This window comes from Miscanthus floridulus, chromosome 8, assembly GCF_019320115.1.
Source record: "Miscanthus floridulus cultivar M001 chromosome 8, ASM1932011v1, whole genome shotgun sequence".
Lineage (NCBI taxonomy): Eukaryota > Viridiplantae > Streptophyta > Magnoliopsida > Poales > Poaceae > Miscanthus > Miscanthus floridulus.
In genome coordinates this window covers 2,781,352-2,799,896 of record NC_089587.1, presented here as the reverse complement: position 1 = coordinate 2,799,896, position 18,545 = coordinate 2,781,352, and the positions used below count along the sequence as shown (strand labels likewise).

At 45.0% G+C, this 18,545-nt stretch overlaps 1 protein-coding gene across 1 annotated transcript; it reads left to right on the top strand.

The window, feature by feature from the left end:
- Positions 1-13,984: 13,984 nt before the first annotated feature.
- Positions 13,985-15,936, top strand: LOC136470885 (RING-H2 finger protein ATL79-like). Its single transcript, XM_066468616.1, has one exon. The coding sequence runs from the start codon at positions 14,136-14,138 to the stop codon at positions 14,751-14,753; it is 618 nt and encodes a 205-aa protein (XP_066324713.1). The 5' UTR covers positions 13,985-14,135; the 3' UTR covers positions 14,754-15,936.
- The last annotated feature ends 2,609 nt before the right edge of the window (positions 15,937-18,545 follow it).

The window sequence follows — 18,545 nt, the reverse complement described above, 5'->3', positions numbered from 1 at the left end:
GCTAACATGGAAGTGATGATCCAAGAAACATTTGAGATGCTTAGTTGAAGCAATCAAAAGGGTTTATCAAGAAAAACAAGCAACACCCAAAAGAGAGCTAGTCATGGCAATTCAAGTGGTATTCCAAATAGTTCTCATGCAAGCATTGATCAAAAGATGAAGCAAGCTAACCATAACAAGATAGTGCACTTGATCATATTAGTGGCTCTCAAATCATATGGGTGAAGTATGGATTTCATTATTCACGATTGGTCTTCACCAAGCTTATAATTGGACTTCACATTGCTATTAGAGTAATGAATTGGAATCTATGTGACTATCCTCTACTCTAACATAGCAAAGGTATCATTGTAATGTGCATGATCATTTTATCCCTTACTAGTATGCGATTAGTGCATATAGTACATGATTCATAGGAATATGCATAACAAATGAAATATTTAAATTCATAGCCTACCACCATTGCTTGAATGATTAATTGATCTAGTGGTTAGTATATGAATTTGTTTATGAGCTAGTGAACCCAAGTACTTGATTTAATTTGAATTGCCAACAAGTGACAAGTACAACCTCGATAAGATAACCTCCAAATGAGTGTGAAGAAGCTTAGAGAGGGTTCAAACCGGACTTGAAAGCTTAGGCAAATCAATTTAGTTCAAGTCAACCATAGAAGCTCATGATAGTGATAAGAGTACAAGCACAAGACAACAATACAAATGGATATCTAGTTTGTCTGTTTCAAGTGATATCTAGAGTTAAGTATTTCATCAAGAATTCACAAGTGATGTCTAGATCAACTCACAAGCGATATCCTATAAGTGGTACTCATGAAGATAGCAAATGTTCAAGAAATGGTCAAAATTGACAAATCCAACAAGTGGTTTCATGGTAGCAAATTTTTTCAAAGTGGTATCACATCTACACGTGGTATCAATCATGCAAGATGATGGTTTCATAAGTGATCCTCAACTTTAAATGATCATCAAATGAAGAATGCATCCCTCATCTACAAGAGCTCAAGTTTAGCAAATAGATGACCCATGCAATGACTTAGGGGGAGGTGTCCCACCGATTTGTATCAAGGTCAAAGATCCTATGTGTAGTATCTTAAGAGCTATACAAGTGATGTCATTCCAATATTTGGTAGTGTCCATCAAACATGAAAAGATTCAAGCCTCCACCATCTACCCCAATGCAAGTCTTTGCATCAATGAGAAGCACACCTTTTATAGAAATTAATGACAAAGGGGGAGAGATTGTACAAGATATAAAAGCTTTGGGAGAGATTGAGACAAAGTAGAGGTTGGACATGGACATGAACAAAGAGGGAGCAACATTGAAGAACATTGAAAAATGTAAGAGGATCAAAATTCTTGACAAGAGAAGCACACAAGTAGAGGGAGGAAGCTCATAAACTTTGATTGGTTGCATTTGATATGTGCATAGTCATGTGCTTGCTTGCATTGCATATTTTTTTTAAATTTGATATGCATGCTTGTGTGGTGTATACTAGTTGTAGAACTTGAATGATGATTTGATAACTAGCATGCATAGCATGGTAGCTAGACTTGTATTTTTACACGTGGTACTAGAACATTGCTTATAATGTTGATCTCATGGTGTTTCTAGTGTTTTTATTGTCTAGCTACTCATGGTGCTAAGGATGGTGTTAAAAGTACAACTCCGGTTGGTATCACACTTCAAAGGTTTATTCAATACACCTTAGCATCATTTAGTAGTAATTACTCTCCCACAATTCTAATCTATGTATATGTGCGAGCTTCAAACCAAACACTCTAACACATATATAGGGGGAGCTAATACTACCATTTCAGGTTTATGGTATTTGTCCAAAATCATTTACACATGGTAAAATTGCTTGGGCAAGCAACATGAATTCAAAAGAGCTTAATTTCCATATCTTTGTAGAGTTGTCATCAATTACCAAAAAAGGGGAGATTGAAAGGTCCATGTGTGGTTTTGCTAATTAAGTGACAATCTAGGTGGACTAATTATGTTTATGTGAGATACACAGGTGATTAGACCATAGGTACATGTGTGAGAGCAACATATACCATGAAGGTGGAAATAGCTTAGAGATGTTGTAAAGCTCACACATGTGATGATGAAGGAGCTCATTGCACATGAGACATGACAGGCTTTAGAGCGATGGACCGTGTGGCGGTGAAGCTTGAGCAAGACTTGGCGCCAATGGACAAAGACAATGGTGAAAGGCAAGTGAAGTCAAGATCGATGAACCAATATGATCACGTGATGATATGAAGTGGATCATATCATTGTTGATCGTGTTGGTGCATGTGTCGCATCGACATTGGAGGAGATGGAATGGAATGCGCAAGGTAAAGGTATAACTTAGGGTATTTCATTTCACTGGTCAAAGGTGTGTAGGGAAGTTGATGACTGGGTTTAGGATAGATGGCCGTACTATCAAGAGGGGCAAACTTGTTTGCATATTGGCCATCTAGTGCCACTCGAGTGATCTAACTTTGCATCGTCGCTAGGATCGAGTGGCTTGGCAAGTTGAGTGGCTAATCCTTTAGAAAATGTTTGTGAAAAGCTAACACACATACATATGGTGATGTACATTTGGTGGTGTTGGCACATTTGCAAAGGAGAAGAAGTTGGAGTTGATGAGGATCAACTCGGTGAAGAAACAGAGGCGAGAAGGTGACACTGTGAGTGACCGAACGCTGGCCTCGGCAGGACCGGCGCGCTCGGTCAGTGGCAGTAGAGAGCGCGTAGGCGTCGGTCTTTGACTAGACGATGGGTGAAGAGGTGACCTAATGTGCAGTGGCCACGTCCGGTCAGAGCTAACATATGCTAATGTGGTGAAGTGAGGAACAGCAGTGACACGTGGCAGGCCGTGAAGGATCAGACTCAGGTGATGCATCCGATCGTGACTGACCTGACGCGTCTGATCACAAAACGGAGGCTCAAGGAGCTCTCTGGAAACGACCAGACTCAGGCGGCGGCGTGTTCGGTCACATGTGAACGGACACATCCGGTCGTGTTTTGAAGGCTCTGGGAGCTCTTTGTTGTTGATCGGACGCTGAGGTGTGGTGAGTCCGGTCAAGCTAAGTAGCACGTACGATTGATGGATGAAGGTGCGCGTGCGAGATAGCCATTGGCGGCAACTGTTATTTCAAAAACCCATCCGCAGGGATCGGCACGTCCATTCAAGTGGACCTACATGTCCGGTCGATGCGCAGAAAGCCCAGTGAAGGGGTAATGGCTATTTTAGCCCGTGGGGTTATAAATAGAAGGGTGTCTCGGCCATGGCTGGGTAGGGAGCACCTTAGGGGACTTTGTGTCCATGCTTGAGAGTGCTTGAGAGCCATCTAACTCACTTGAGCTTGATAGTGTTTATCTGATCGAGTGAGTGAGCGATTCTAGTGTGATTGCCCCATGAGGTTGCATCAAGTGGCACTAGGTGGCTGTCTTGTAAGCCAGTGGTGCTTGTTACTCTTGGAGGTTGCCACCTCCTAGATGGCTTGGTGGTGGTCTCCGTCGACATCCGCAAGAAGCTTGTGCGGTGCTCTGGAGAAGAGCTTTGTGAGAGGCATTATGCTCGCCCCATGGGAGCCATAAAGAGCAACTCTTGTAGAGCGAGACGCAAAGGGCGATAAATGGTCTGGCTGGGTCAAGTGCTAGAGCTTGTGGTAAGCACTCCATATGGGAGAGTGTGACTTGTGGGTCACCACTAGCAAGAGGACCGGCGGCAACCTTGGAGCTTATCTCAACAGGGACGTAGTGTGTTGGCAAGCACGTGAACCTCAGGAGAAAAATCACCGTGTCAACATTGGTCTTCCCGTTGGTTTGCAATCCCCTTATACAAGCTTGTAATTACTTTCATATACATTGTGCTTGTGTAGTTGCTCTTGTAATTAGTTAGCTTGTATAGCTCATTAGTTACCTTCTTGCTTGTGTAGCATAGAAGTAGCTCCTTTACGTAGCTAATTTAGTTTGTGTAACCTTGTTAGTCACATTGCTTAGTTTGTGTAGCTAAGTATTTGTGCTCTCTAATTTGGAATTGGTTGCCTTATTATTGAGCATTGCTAGTGAGCTTAGGAGCTTTGTGCTTTTGCTTACTAGAATTGTGTAGGAGCTCCCCGATGTGCAAAATACTAGTGGCATAGGTTTGTGTGACCTTGCTCCTAGAATTAGATAGGTGAGCTCTAGCTAGCACAACACCTTTGTTGCCTAATTAGGATCTTTATAAGGTGCTTGTGTACTTCGATAGAGGGGTGTAGTCTTGGCTAGACCGATTATTTTAATTTCGCATTTGTTTTGGTTAGCCAGCGTGATTAAATTTAGAAAGGACGATTCTCCCCCCTCTAGTCCGCCATCTCGACCTTTCACCCCGCCAAGGCAAGGACGGACCAAGCTAGACCTACCTCTTCCTCGTCTTTGGCTTTTTCTTCCCTATCGCCATGGCCAACGAAGCCGCTTCCTTAAATTCGGCAGATATTGGTCACCTCATGTCGATTCACTGCCTCTCTAGCTCCGCTGTGAGTCGTCTAGCCGCCTAAACCTACCCTGCCTTGACTCACATCATGACGATCCAATTTTGGAGTTGCTCGCTGCCAGGCCTCTAAGGCCGCAACGACAAATACCGAGAGCATTCATCCACCCCAGAGCCTCTCACGTTCAACCAATCGCATCACAAGCTTTGCCTCCATCTCCACTTCACCCTACACATCACTACCTAACCTCTACTACCTTCATGCCATAGCTGACGTGGCCGTGCCATCACGGAGCACCGCCACACCCCTCTGGTCGCACGCGGCCAGCCTTCTCCGCCACCCCCTGGATCCAACGAACGCTACGGCCAAGTCCAGGGTAAGCTAAGGATGCTCTCACACTAGCTAGATGGCTGTGCGGTGGTCTAGGGTGGCTGAAATGGCCGCACCACTGTCATGAGTGACCGCTCGCCATGGCCATCGCTTTTGAGAGCCCTGCTGCTCCCGTACCCCCGCTTAGCATAGGCACTAGGGCCATAAATGGAGGTTGGCCCACTAGCTGGGCTGGTGAGAACCTTAGGTGGCCGACGTGGACAACCAGTGCCCGTGCCCGCCGTGCTGGCGAGCGCGGGGGCGCCAGGGACGTCCCCGATGCGAAGGTGAATTATTATAGGGTTATTAGTGCATGATTGCTGACTACGTGAATAGCGCGCATAGTGGCCGTGCGATTTCATTTAAGCGTAGGGACTTTTGTGCAAATGAGTCAGCGCGTGCGGCCTCCCCCGTGCATGGGCCGTGTCTCATTGGGCCGTGAAGCCGAATTTGTCTTTTGTTTTTCCTATGAAATTAGAAATAGTTGTATCATTTTATTTCTGGGCTGATCTTTGATAATTAATATCAATTCTTATAAGTTGAGAATTATTATGTGCTCACTGTAATTTTTATAGCCTTAGAATAGGTTGAGAAATATGGTAGCTAAGTACTCCTTGTTTTAGTATATATGAAATCGTAAACAAAGTAAGAAATGCATTTTTGTTGCTAAGATAATACTTGAATGTTTCATGCCTGTTTAATGGAAAAGATGGGTAGCTTAGCATCTTAGTCATTAGAGTTAGCTTAGCAGCTTAGTGAATATATAATTTAAGAGCTGCTGTTGCAAAAATGCTAAGTGTTATATCATCATTGCATGTATGTAGAGAACGCGTTGGTGGAGTTCGTGACCGCCGGAGAGTATGAATACGAGGAGGTGATTGAGGAGTATGAAGAGGAGGTCCTCATACAGGAGGAAGCCTCGGAGCCACCGACGACTGACATAGCTGACAATCCGCCTGCCCAAGGCAAGCCCTAGTGCATAACCCTTATTTTGAATAATCATTGGATATATATATATATATATATATATATATATATATATATATATATATATATATATATATATATATATATATATATATATATGTGTGTGTGTGTGTGTGTGTGTGTGTGTGTGTGTGTGATGTGCATTTACGTTACATGCTTATTGTTGAAACTACATGCATAGATATACCTACCTACGAGTCTTTCTAGCTTAGGTCGAGTAGCTGTTATGCTTAGGTTTTTCGATAGTGTGAGTAACATGTCGTTACTCACAGTAGGTGATTATTATTACTGCTCTCATAATAAAATTGTGAAAGAAAAATGGAGACCGGACAATGATATGGTACGGGTATTGGTGGGTGTGTCCCGCGGCAAATGGGGCATAGCTTGGTTACACTGTTTTTCCTATCCGTGTCAGTTAAGGACTGTCCATTGCTGTGGATGGTAGTCAGGTCACAGACTTATTATCCTGAGCACATACTTACTTATGGGAGCGAAAAGACTTGTAACTTTCTTGTCATGGGTTCCGGCTCTTTCCGGACCGACTGATTGGAGACGGTGATGGTGAAGGTCCAAGCACCGTACTGAGTCCGGGACTCGAGAGCGGGGGCTTGGAGTCTAAGTTTGGACGGGGACCTGGACCCCGAGACAAGAGAGTGGTAGGTTGGTCTTGCGTGTGCCTGCGTTCCGCGCCGCCTCCGACCCAAAATGGGTCATGTGTTTGTCTACTCTGTTGGAGCCTGTTTTTTACCGCTAAAATACCGTGTACGACGCATTTTAGGTATGGATCGCGTTATGTCTACGTTGTTGGAGACCGTCTAAGTACCCTTGAAATTTGGGGAGACGGCTCTGCGCATCCATGTGATGGAATTATGCATGGTATGGACGAGGCATTGCATGCAGCCCCATCTGCCATCATTCAAGCATACCCCTCATCATTTCGATAGCTCGCTAGCTGTGTGATCACCGGGCCCATGCATGCATGCAATTGGATTTTTCATACGTTGTCGTATATATTGTCTACACTATATACTGTGCCTACACTATATACTTCCCGTGCAAAACCAAAATCTCCACTCAAGGCTCACATCAACGGCGTGCAGCTGCCTCTCATGTCCTCATGGTCCGTCACACGTTGGCATCAGGACCGTACGACGATCTATACACGTCCTCTCTCTTGGTTTGTGTTTTTTTTAAAAAGCACTGCCTTCTTCCAAATTGTAAGACTTTTTTAGTTTCTTTAGACATATTGATTTTACTATATATCTAGACACAGTGGATATCCAAATGCGCAGCAAAAGTAATATATCTAGAAGAGTAAAAAACGTATTACATTTGAAACGGATGGAGATCAGGTAGCAATCTTGTTGCGAACAAGAGTGTCTAGCAACTATTTAAACTTGGATCTCGATTTTTTTGGCAGAGTGATGAACACAAGAAAAAATATAGATTGACGAAATGGGAGGTAGTTTGTATACCCAAAGACCAAGGAAGGTTGGGAGTCTTAAATTTAGATGTTCACAATAAGTGTCTCCTAAGCAAATGACTTTTTATACTAATTAATAGAGACGGGTCTGACAGCAATTACTTACCAATAAATATTTAAGGGACAAAACCTTAACACAGGTTCAATACATGCCAAGCGATTCTCAGTTTTGGGCTGGTCTCATGAAGGTCAAGGGGGAGTTCCTCTCGATGGGTAAGCTTGATTTAGGTGATGGGTCTCAAGTGCATTTTTGGGAGGATTCGTGGATAAGACCGCGCCCTCTAAAATTGCTCTTCCCTGCACTATACAACATTGTGAGAAGAAAAAATACGACTATAAGGGGTCTATTCGGCTGGACTTATTTTGGCTCCAGCTGATTTATATGACTGATTTATTATGAGAGAAAAACATTATTTTATGACTGGCTGATTCTAGCTGATAAGCTCAAGCGAACAGAGCCAAGGCCAGTGCTGGCTACGACTCCATTAAATATAGCTTTTAGGAGATCTCTGATGGGTGCGAATTTGCGAGCATGGCATGAAGTGGTGGCCATGGTTGTAGATGTACAACTAACAAACTAGAGAGATTGCTTTGTGTGGGGGCTACATCACAATGGGCTATACTCAGTCAACTCCATGTACATAACTTTGTTAGGAACACAAGCTATATCGTATAGTACTTTAATTTGGAAACTTAAACTACCTCTCAAAATCAAAGTTTTCATATGGTACTTGTACAAGGGAGTAATTTTAACAATAGATAATTTAGCGAGGCTAAAAGCATCTAGGCCCTTAGTTGGGTTCTGATGATTAATTACAACACGAGATTACTATGACTAACGTGTGTTTTGCAGAGGCAATTTGAATTAGGTCATGGTAATGGAAATTAATTGGGTAATCATGGTTGTCATGCCCCTGTCTATGAAAATCGTTTTGATTTTCAAAGGATGGACGACAAGGTTAAGGACGGACTAGTTTAGGACTTTATTTTTCCTTTGACCATACTATTAAGGAGGGTATGGACTAGTAGCTTGACCTAGATGAGTCTAATAGATTAGGTGTGGTGTATACTTGTCAAACTTAGCACTAGATAGCTTAGGAATAGCCCTAAGATCAATAGAAGTCAACTTCATTCACATAGGATTTTGAGATAGAAGTGAATGGAGGGTCATATGACTGATCGGACGCTGGTCTTGTTGTGACCGGACGTTGGAGGGTGAGTCCGGTCAGTTCATTTGATCAACTACAGTCATCTGATACTGACCAGACATTGAGTGGGTGCTGACCGAACGCTGGGTTGCCTGCGTCTGGTCCATTCCAGAGAGGTTCTAGAGAGGCTTTTCTTTGACCGGACGCGTTCGATGAGTGCTGACCGAATGCTGGGGTGCCTGCGTCCGGTCTACTCTAGAGAGGTTCTAGATAGGCTTTTTCTTGACTAGACGCGTTCGGTGGGTGCTGACCGGACGTTGGTCAGAGTCTGGTCAGAGCTTAACGGCTCTCTCAGACACAATGGCGGGTATAACTGACCGGAGTGTCCGATCACCCTGACCGGAGCGTTCGGTCAACCCGCAGAGTGCTGACTCAGTCTCCAAATGTTATGTTTTGAATGAGGGGGTATAAATACTTATTCCACTCATTCATGGGGGGTCTCTTACCCATTTGTTCAGCAGAGAAACACCTTTGGAGTGCAAGGGAGAGCAAGCCCCTGGTGGGGTGATTGAGATTTGTTAATCCAAGATTAAGGACCTCATTAGTGCATAGGGAGTAGCAAGTGTGCTTCCACTTTTCTCATTAGGCTTGTCTTGATCAAGTGAGAGTTTGTGCTTGTCACTCTTGGTGATCGCCATCACCTAGACGGCTCGATGGTGATTGGGAGCTTGGTAATCATCTGGCGAAGCTTGTGGATAACCCAAGTCATGTTGTGAGTGGTTGTGGGTGATTCACTGTGACGGAGTGTCAAAGAAACAGCCCATAGAGAGCACTTGGTCCTTGCGCAGATCAAGGGAGAGTTACAACTTTGCACGGGTGCTCCAATGAGGACTAGTGGGGAGTGACGACTCTCTGATACCTTAGAAAAACATTATCGTGTTTCTTTCTCTCTCTTTACTTTAAGCATTTATATTTGAGCAATTCATTTCATGTCTTTACATTCCTAGAATTACCATGTTAGAGTAGGATTGAAACCTCGGGTGAAAACTTTGGTATGAGAGAACAATAGAAACACATTCTAGACACAAGGGATGAAATGGGCTAAGTGTAGGGTTTAATTATTGCAAAAATTTAGAATTAGCCCAATTCACCTCCCCTCTTGAGCATCTTGATCCTTTTAGAGGCGATAGTGGCAAGGAGATAGGAGGTGTTGTTTCTGTACTTCAAATGAGTCTATACAACATTTACTCTTTGACTGTCTATCGGCATAAAAATATGTCAATACATAGTAAGCCGGAAGGATCTGCTTAATGGAGCAAGGCTAGAGATCCGCTTGGCTTCAATGCATGACCAGTCGACCCTGTAAATTTCCAAAGGCATGCCAGTCAATTTGATCTGCAATTGACAAGGAGAGAAAGTTTATCAGTAATTTAAGGTGGAACATGTCGGTTTGCCTAGACAGTTCTAAGTGTGCCGCTTCGAAAGCAGCCAAACGGGAAAATCGACTAAATAGCCAATATGAGAAGAAATCGACTATTAAGGACTGTAAAGCTCGCGGGTCGTGATTGATTTTATAGTAACGCGTCCAAATATAAGTAACATCATCAGCTAGATAGATATAACCGGTGTAAAGCATTAAGCCGATAAGTTTAACGAGAAAGGATATAACATGCGAACAAATCGACTGTCTAGTACAAATGAATTTATAAACGCTCTGAATCTAATATGTTACTATTAACAGTGAGGTTCGATCGAATCGATACAGCTATGATGATAACAACAAACTAAAGCCAAAGAATACATAAAACCATCTATACGTTGATAGGTTTCTGAAAGACATCCTACACGTGTGAAAGCACAGGCGAATCGGCTGAAATAGTCGATTCAGGTGGAAAAGAGATTACAACATGTGAGCAATCAACTATTTAACATGGATAGATCTATAAATTTACCAGACCTAACCTGTTATCCTTAACAGTGGGGTTCGACCGGATCGATGGCAGCCATGATAAAAACAAATTAAACCTTTAAAACAAACAGATCTATTCATATTTAACAGGATCATAAAAACATGTTGTAAGCGTTAAAGTACGAGCAATCGGCTATTTAGCCGATGCAGACATAGCAAATAGCCAGGGTCATGTCTGGTCAAAAGCAAATCTACCAGCCAGTATCCTCCGATCTAAAGTACTAATAATGGGGATCGACCGGATTGTTACATCCATAATAGCGAACTATAGACCAGATTCAACTAGCCAGTAAACCTTCTCAAGGTCAAACATGCCTTAACCGCGTACTATGCACGATCAAGATCGAAGTAGAATAGCTGATGAAACATAATCTGTCGTTTAAAGCAAAGACCGTCGTGGTGTAACAAAATAAACGATAGACTAAAAGGATGTGAGGCTGATCTAGATTAATCTCGATCGGGTAGGTTGATATTGCTAAAACTAATGACAATAAAAATATCAGCAAGATCGATAACTTAATGAATCTATCCGAAGGATGCCACCCTTAGATAGAGCCGATAACTTGATCTTAACCTAATTCGAGCAGTGGAGGTCGAACTTAACCGATGCAGCCGTACTTGAACTAGATAAGGATCGATAACTAGCTTATACTAGAGCTTGCAAGAGGTCGGTCGAACCGATGCAGCCTTACAAACAGAAGTATAAGCCATGATGGTACTTACAAACAAGCTAGAGGTCGACCAGACCGATGCAGCCCTGCTTGTTGATGAACTCGTCGAGATCTACACTACTCCTACTCCTAAGGGTTGGCGTAAATCCGAAAAAGTAATTGGTATTGATTGATTGGATGATTTTTTTATAATAGCCATGGTCCAATATTTATATCCAGAACCTAAGCATGAATCCTACTCAAGTACGGCTCATTACATCTTTTAGTATTAAGAGAAAACATTCCTAATTTAAGATAACTTAGACCCTAATCCTTTTCTTTTTTAGAGTCCGACATGTCTTTCCCGACGTTAATCGTAGCTCATTGACGTTATCTGCTGATGTCATCCAAAAAGAGCCGATCCCAGTGCCGCATCTGAATCAGCTGATATCGATCCTTATGCAATCGATTTCTTGATGACTCAATCTTAGAAGCTTCGAGTTCTGCGTTTTTCTTCCCAATTTTTGGTGTAAGCACTGTCATTATACTAAATTCATGTGGAGAATTGTTCAGGTTTCTTTTAATCTAATACCTCCAACTAGTGTACACAATTTATTTACAGGTTGGTTGGATGGGATAAATAGGAAACTGAAATCTCAAATTCTTGTGGGTGCAAGTGCTATATGTTGGGCGATTTGGTTAACTCGGAATGACATTGTGTTTGACAAGATCTTAGCACCATGTTATTCGCAGGTTATCTTTAGGGGGACTTACTGGGCCAGGTCCTGGTCCATACTACAGAAGGAGGAGGATCGCCATTCGAATAAGATGGGATGTAGATCTATTGAGACAATTGCGATGGAGGTGTTTGCTAGATATACGGCTGGTGATTCAGCAACAGACTTGCTTTTTAGTTGTGTGTGTGTGTGTGTTTTTTTAAAAATCTTGTGTTTTCGCTATGGCTCAACTTTATTTTTGAAATTCCCTGGACCGTTTTATTCTTGTATGTAATAAGAAATAGCTATATGCATGGATCGATACAGAAGTTAGGATATTAATATATTCTTTTTTTAAAAAAAAAAAGCAACTATTTAAACTTTTTTCAATATCGGTCTCGACACAACGTCACTTTCACTGTCCTGTAGCAAATTTTGCCTTCAATGTATAAACATTTTTTTTAATCTATCTATGGAACGACCGAGTGTTTTAAGGACGATCATCACTCGGGTTTTTTAACCCTTACACCTGAAATGGAGTCTTCCTCGACCCTGGTCATGACGCTCACCCCCGCCTACGATAGGGCTACCACCGTGACACCCCATCCTAAACTGAAAATAAAATAAAGGTACCTTGTAGTATGGTGTAGGCCATCGATGAGCGTGACGAGATAAGATCCTAAACTGTTGCAGTCATCTTTTCATGTCGGCCCCTCCCTACGAGACCCGATCCGATCCGCCCTTTAGTTTTGCTACTATATACAGATTCCTCAACATATTCGGCCTGTTCGCTTGTTGGTTTCAGCCAGCCCAAACCAACCAGCCAACAGTGTTTTCCTCTCACAAAAAACCAGCACCAGCCAGCCCAAACCAGCACCAGCCCCAACCAGCGAACAGGCCGATTATTATATAATAATTGAGTTGCGTTGGGCCATATATAAAATGCATCAATTTTGATACTTTCTTTTTGCAGGTAATCAGTTTTGATACTTGAGATCGAGGTGGTATATTGGTAATCACCGAAGGAGTTGAACGACAAAACTGATCAATTTGTGCGTGATGGATGCTAAAAAAACAAGTAGGTAGGCCTGTTTGAACAAAGAAATATAAAACAGAGAAATGAAAACAAATATTCAGAAGGAAGATAAAATGAATATTAAAAATCTATAGAGTTTCAAAACACAGAAATGGATACTTTGAGCCGTTTGGAATGGAGAGAAAACAGTACAAGAACATGAGCAAGCATATATATAGTAAAAGGGGGAGAGCAAAAATTCTTTCCCTGGATGTTTTATTTCCTATGTTTTGCACTTGTACGATTTTTTTCCTCTAGAAAGGAACTCAACATTCCAATCGTTCCAAACACTTTGAACTGATTTCTTTTTTTTTTGGAATTTATTCCTCCAAATTTTCTTTGAGAGTCCTTTGATCCAAATATATTAGCGGCACATGGTTTCTATTTGGAGTCTCCTAACAGATTAGTTTTATATATTGCATAGAGCTCCTTTTTTCAGAAATATCTCTGCTTTAGTTACATGTCAGCGTTTTAGTCTCTTTCTTTCCTTACATGAACGTGGATAAATATCTCTGATTAGTTTATCTCCTGAATTATTTTGCTTGTACGATTGATGGACTTTATTTGCTGCTAGAGTTAGCAACGAGAGACGTTCGGCTGTAATCAAGTCCGGATATCCAACATCCGGTATCTCGTATCTGTATCCAAATACTCAAATCGCATATCTATAATATCGATATCCAATCGTATCATATCCAACATAGCTGACGTTATCTGAGTCTAAACAGAAATACGAAAATAAATTTAATATAGTTGCTATCCATCCGTATGCGATCCTTTTGCATCCCTAAGCGCAGGGAGGAGTGTGAGAGGCTTGGATTTGCAGCTGGAGAAGGAACGGACAATCAGGGGAAAGCTGCAACAGCCCACATGTAAAAGGCTGCGTGCCACGTCACCCTCTCCTGCAGGCTGATGCAGCAGTCACCTGCCTGGTGGTGCCCTGGTCTGCTCCCTCGATCCGTTGGTGATGGACTAATGGTGTTGGTTTCACCTTCGCCTACCGTTTCAACAAAATAATACTATTTTTTCTCATAATAAATGAGCATGAACGGCCATTTTTTCGGCCAGCGAACAGAGCCAGGCCCTAGTACACCTCAGGCATACCATGGCTTGTTGCCTTGGCCCCTGGGAGATCCATCCTTAATCCATACATCCATTCATTCCTTCACAGCCTCGGGCCTCGGCCACTCAGTCAGTTCCACTCCCACAGTCTATCCGCGCTTGGTAGGCAATCAACCCTCAGCTAGCGACACCATGGCCATGGCGACGCAGGGGCTGGCTGACCAGGACCACGACCACCAGCTGTCGGAGCCCAGCACCAACAGCAGCACCAGCCACCACGGCGCGGCCGCCGCCAGCAGCATCGCCACCAACCGCTGGGGCCCCTACTCCGGCGCCGGCGACTTCGCAAGCAACATGGCCGTCATCCTGGCCGCACTGCTGGCCGCGCTCGCGCTCGGCCTCGCGCTCAACGCCGCCGTGCGCTACCTGCTCCGCCGCGCCCGCCGCCGCGGCGCCGGCTCTGGTGACCATCCGGGCAACAGCATCAGCAGCGGCAGCGGCGTGTCGGTGGAGGACCCGGAGAAGCCGCCCGTGGAGCTGGAGGCGGCCCCGCCCCCGCCACCTGCCCTGGTGTACTCCGCGGCGGGCACCAAGCTGGCGGGCACCGCGGCCGAGTGCGCCATCTGCCTCGCCGAGTTCGCAGACGGGGACGCCGTGCGCGTCATGCCGGCCTGCCGCCACGGATTCCACGCCCGATGCATCGAGCGCTGGCTCGCGGGGGGCCGCCGCTCCTCCTGCCCGACATGCCGCGCGCCGACCGCCGTTGTAGCCGCCGCGCAGCCTGCAGATGCGTCATCGTCGTCGTCCTGAATTACGCTTCCGGCTCGCCTTAATCTGTCGGCTGGCCAACAGTTTGGTTGGTGATTGGCAATGGTTTCCTTCTTCTTCGGATTTTGCTCTCTTTTTCGCATGTGTAAATATACATTTTAGTTTTGTCAGGAGGACAGGCCGTCCAGCTGCCAGTTAATTATTCTAAATAAGGGAAAATTGGTCTCATGGCACCTAAAGAACGTGAGATCCGAAAAATATCATCGAAAGTTTATCGCATCGTAAAATATGGTTAAAAATGAACATCCTTCCGTAATCTAGCACTATGGTACTTTCGTCGTTAACGTCGTTTGTTGGAGTCAGTCCGAGGCTCCAAGCTGCACTTCACCTCGCTCCCCGACGACGAGCAGTTCGTCTACCCCTCTGCCAACATGCCATCACAGCCGGGACTGACTTCCTATGCGGCCTCACGGCCCCGCTCGGCGGACACGCTGCCATGCGCTGGTGGTCTTTCTCCGAGGAGTTCGCCGCCAACTGCTCCCGCCCCGTCGGCCGCTGCCTCTACTGGCCCCTCGCCCCGCTCGCTCAACGCCGGCGGCTGCCACGTTTGCGGCCTCTCAGACGACCACGGCCCCACCTCAACGGCTCGACCTCCCAAAAGGCCTCGAGGCCCTCGACTTCTCCCGCATCGCACTGGGCCACGACTTCCTCTGCGGCATCAGCAAGCTCGGCAAGACCAGCATGAGCTGCTTCGGCGCCGTCGCTCGCGCCCACGGCCGCGGCCTTCAAGAACGTCGCCACCGGCCACCGCCACGCCTGCGCCGTTGACGCGGAGGGCGGCTTCGCCTTTTGGGGCGGCGGCGCCGTCCCCGAGGTACCGACGCACAAGCTGTCGGGCGACATGCTGACCATGGCGCTCGGCAACGACGCCACCTGCATCCTCTCGGGCAGCGGCCGGGTCGATCCAGTGCTGGACTGCTGGGGCGCCGGGTGCCGGACTAGTACAGGAACACGGATTTCCTGGCCATCGAGGCTGACGCGACGTGGTGTGCGGCATCCTCAAGAGCAACTACCCCGTCGCATGCTGCGGGAAGGGCGACCGCGCGCTTCGGCAGCCGGCAGCCTGGTCTACAATAGCACCATGCCCGGCGCCGGCGCACGCAAGAAGAGCTGCCAGTGCGACATCATCTCCGGCTCCGGGATCCGGCGCAATCTGCAGCACCGGCGGCAGCGAGGTGCTCGCCGTCTGCCAGGCCTGCGTGATGCCGCTGAACACTTCCAGGATCCTCATTGCCAACGGCAGGGCGAGTACGGACTAGCTGCCGCATGAAGCCACAGCCCGAGCAGCCCTTGTCACACCGTTCAGCAGCAGCAGGCCTATGGGCATGTTCTTGCTCTACCACTGCAGGCCTGCCCAGGTTGATCCAGTCTAGAGGTTGTTCTCCACGTCCTCCCATGGTTCCTGCTCATTCTTTAGTGAAACGAAGGCTCAGACGGTGTCAACAAACGACATTAACAGCAAAAGTAATAGAGTGCTAGATTGCGGAACAAATACTCACTTTTGATAGTATTTTACGGTGCGATAAACTTTTGATGGTATTTTTCTGATCTCGCGTTCTTTCGGTGCTACGAAACTAATTTTCCCTCTAAATAATTACTGTTGTTCAGTGTTACTATTGCCACGACATTTTGTGAAGCATGCATGGCAGGCCGATGTAATGTAACCGCTCTTGTAACCTCCTCGTCTATAAGCAGATAGAGTGACAACTGACGAGTCAAATCAGGTCAGGTAAGGTGTCCGTTTCAGCTGCTAGACTAGGGCCTTGTTTAGTTGACGAATTTTTTTAGAAAATAATACTATAATATTTTTGTTGTTATTTAACAATTAGTGTTCAATTATAGTCTAATTAGACTTAAAAGATTCGTCTCGTGAATTTCGTCTAAACTGTGTAATTAGTTTTATTTTTTATTTATATTTAATGCTTCATGCATACGTCTAAAGATTTGATGTGACGAAAAATTTTGAAAAATTTTATAAAATTTTGGTAACACCAGAAGAATCGATGCCGGAGTGGGTGCTGCGGCATGGCATGTGTATTGTGGCTGTGGCCGCACGCCAGCTTAGCTTGAGCAACTGTTCGGAACTTTGTGCCCGTGATCAGTCCACAGCGCTAAAGATTTCCTTGGTCTGCGTTTGGTTGGATAGAGCCGTAATGGATCACACCGTGAACCATACGGGCCCATGCAAATGCAATTTGGTTACCGCTGTCTCCACCGGGCTATCTGTTGCCGCGCACTCCCCGCGCATGCAAATATGCAATAAAAAGCCATCCAAATAAATTGCTCTTTCAGTCGTTGCATGCTAACAGATCACACCATCTCCTCATTACATCACGGTTGCCGTTCCCACCGCCGAACCAAACAGCACCCAGCAGCCAGGACCCCAATATTTTCTTTCTAAAAACAAGAAATTTTACAAATCCTAAAAAGGTATCGAAATGAATAAAGAATGCCATCTCCAAAAGTTTCTAATAATCCACTCCTAAAATAAAGAAGACAATTTTACATCAGGAATCCTATACTATTTCTAAATTATCCTAACCACTTTTATATATTCTCTCTCTCTTTACATTCGCATCAGGAACCATTTCCTATTCTTTATTCTTTCTATGCCCTTCTGCCTTTAGATTTGCCGACAAACACGCGCCGGAGAGAGAAGATACGCGCAACTTTACTTACGCGGAACATTGTGACTTTTTCTAAGTTCTAAAATATTAGGAGAATGGATTAGGGGTGGTTGGAGATGAGTTTTTTCTCATCTTACTAAAAAAAACCAAGTATTAGTAAGAGATTTAGGGAACTCTTGGAGATGCTCTTAATTAGTGTTGGTTCATGCAGCAACCATAACAGCCCCAGCGTTGCACAAGTAGCACAAATGATCAGCCGTATAATCAATCTCCGTAATTTTATTAAGAGTAGAACAATACAGGATCGTTGAGCTTAGGCCCTTCGGTTCTTACAGTTTTGTCACCAAAGCGAAAAATAAATAGTCACCCTCAAGCTCCACTCTGAGAAAACTTTTGACGAGCTAGAACGCCCTCTCACTCTTCAAATTTTAAGGGGAAAAAAAGGCTTTTCTTGAGAAACGGATAGGGTGGTGTAAAGGTTTGCTAAGTACAAGAATTTCTTATGTACGTGCTCTTTAATGGTACGGTGTGCGTGGTAAAAACTTCACATGTGTTATTTGGTTGGCTTCTACTGTACGACCGCCTCCAGTGTAGTTCAAACCTAACCTAGCTGATCAAGAAAAACATCGTCGACGAAGACAGACAGACATGCGTTGTATGCGGTGTGGTGATTCTGAAACCCACTTGTCCGCGCGCGACTGCCCCTTTGCGAAGGAGTTCTAGGGGCACTGCCGAAATACCAGATGCAGCAGCTCATCTCTGGGAGATCAGGTGGCCGACTCACGTTCCCCAACCTCTGTTCGATCTCCACCCTGATCCTCCGATCCTATGCTGCTGGCATCTTTGGAAACGCAAAAACGCCGTGGTGTTTAGGAAGGAACAACCAAGCTTGGCTCGCTTGATGATTGCGTGCAAGGAAGACTGAGAGCTCTGGCTTCGACTTCGACCGCTATAGCAAACGGTTGGAGCAATTTGTTTTCTATTCTATGTAGCAACCGCTCCCTCTCTAGCTTCATTGTTCCCGTTTCGCCAATGGCCTTGTACCAAACCTAACGGAGCACGCCTCCGACCATTTCTCAGCTTGCTCGACCCCCCCGATGTTTGAATAAAAAAAAAACTTCTATGAGGGGGTAATACAAGGATTCCA

Excerpts from the sequence above, each read along its gene's own strand:
- LOC136470885 (XM_066468616.1), top strand. The coding sequence starts at position 14,136 with ATGGCCATGGCGACGCAGGGGCTGGCTGACCAGGACCACGACCACCAG.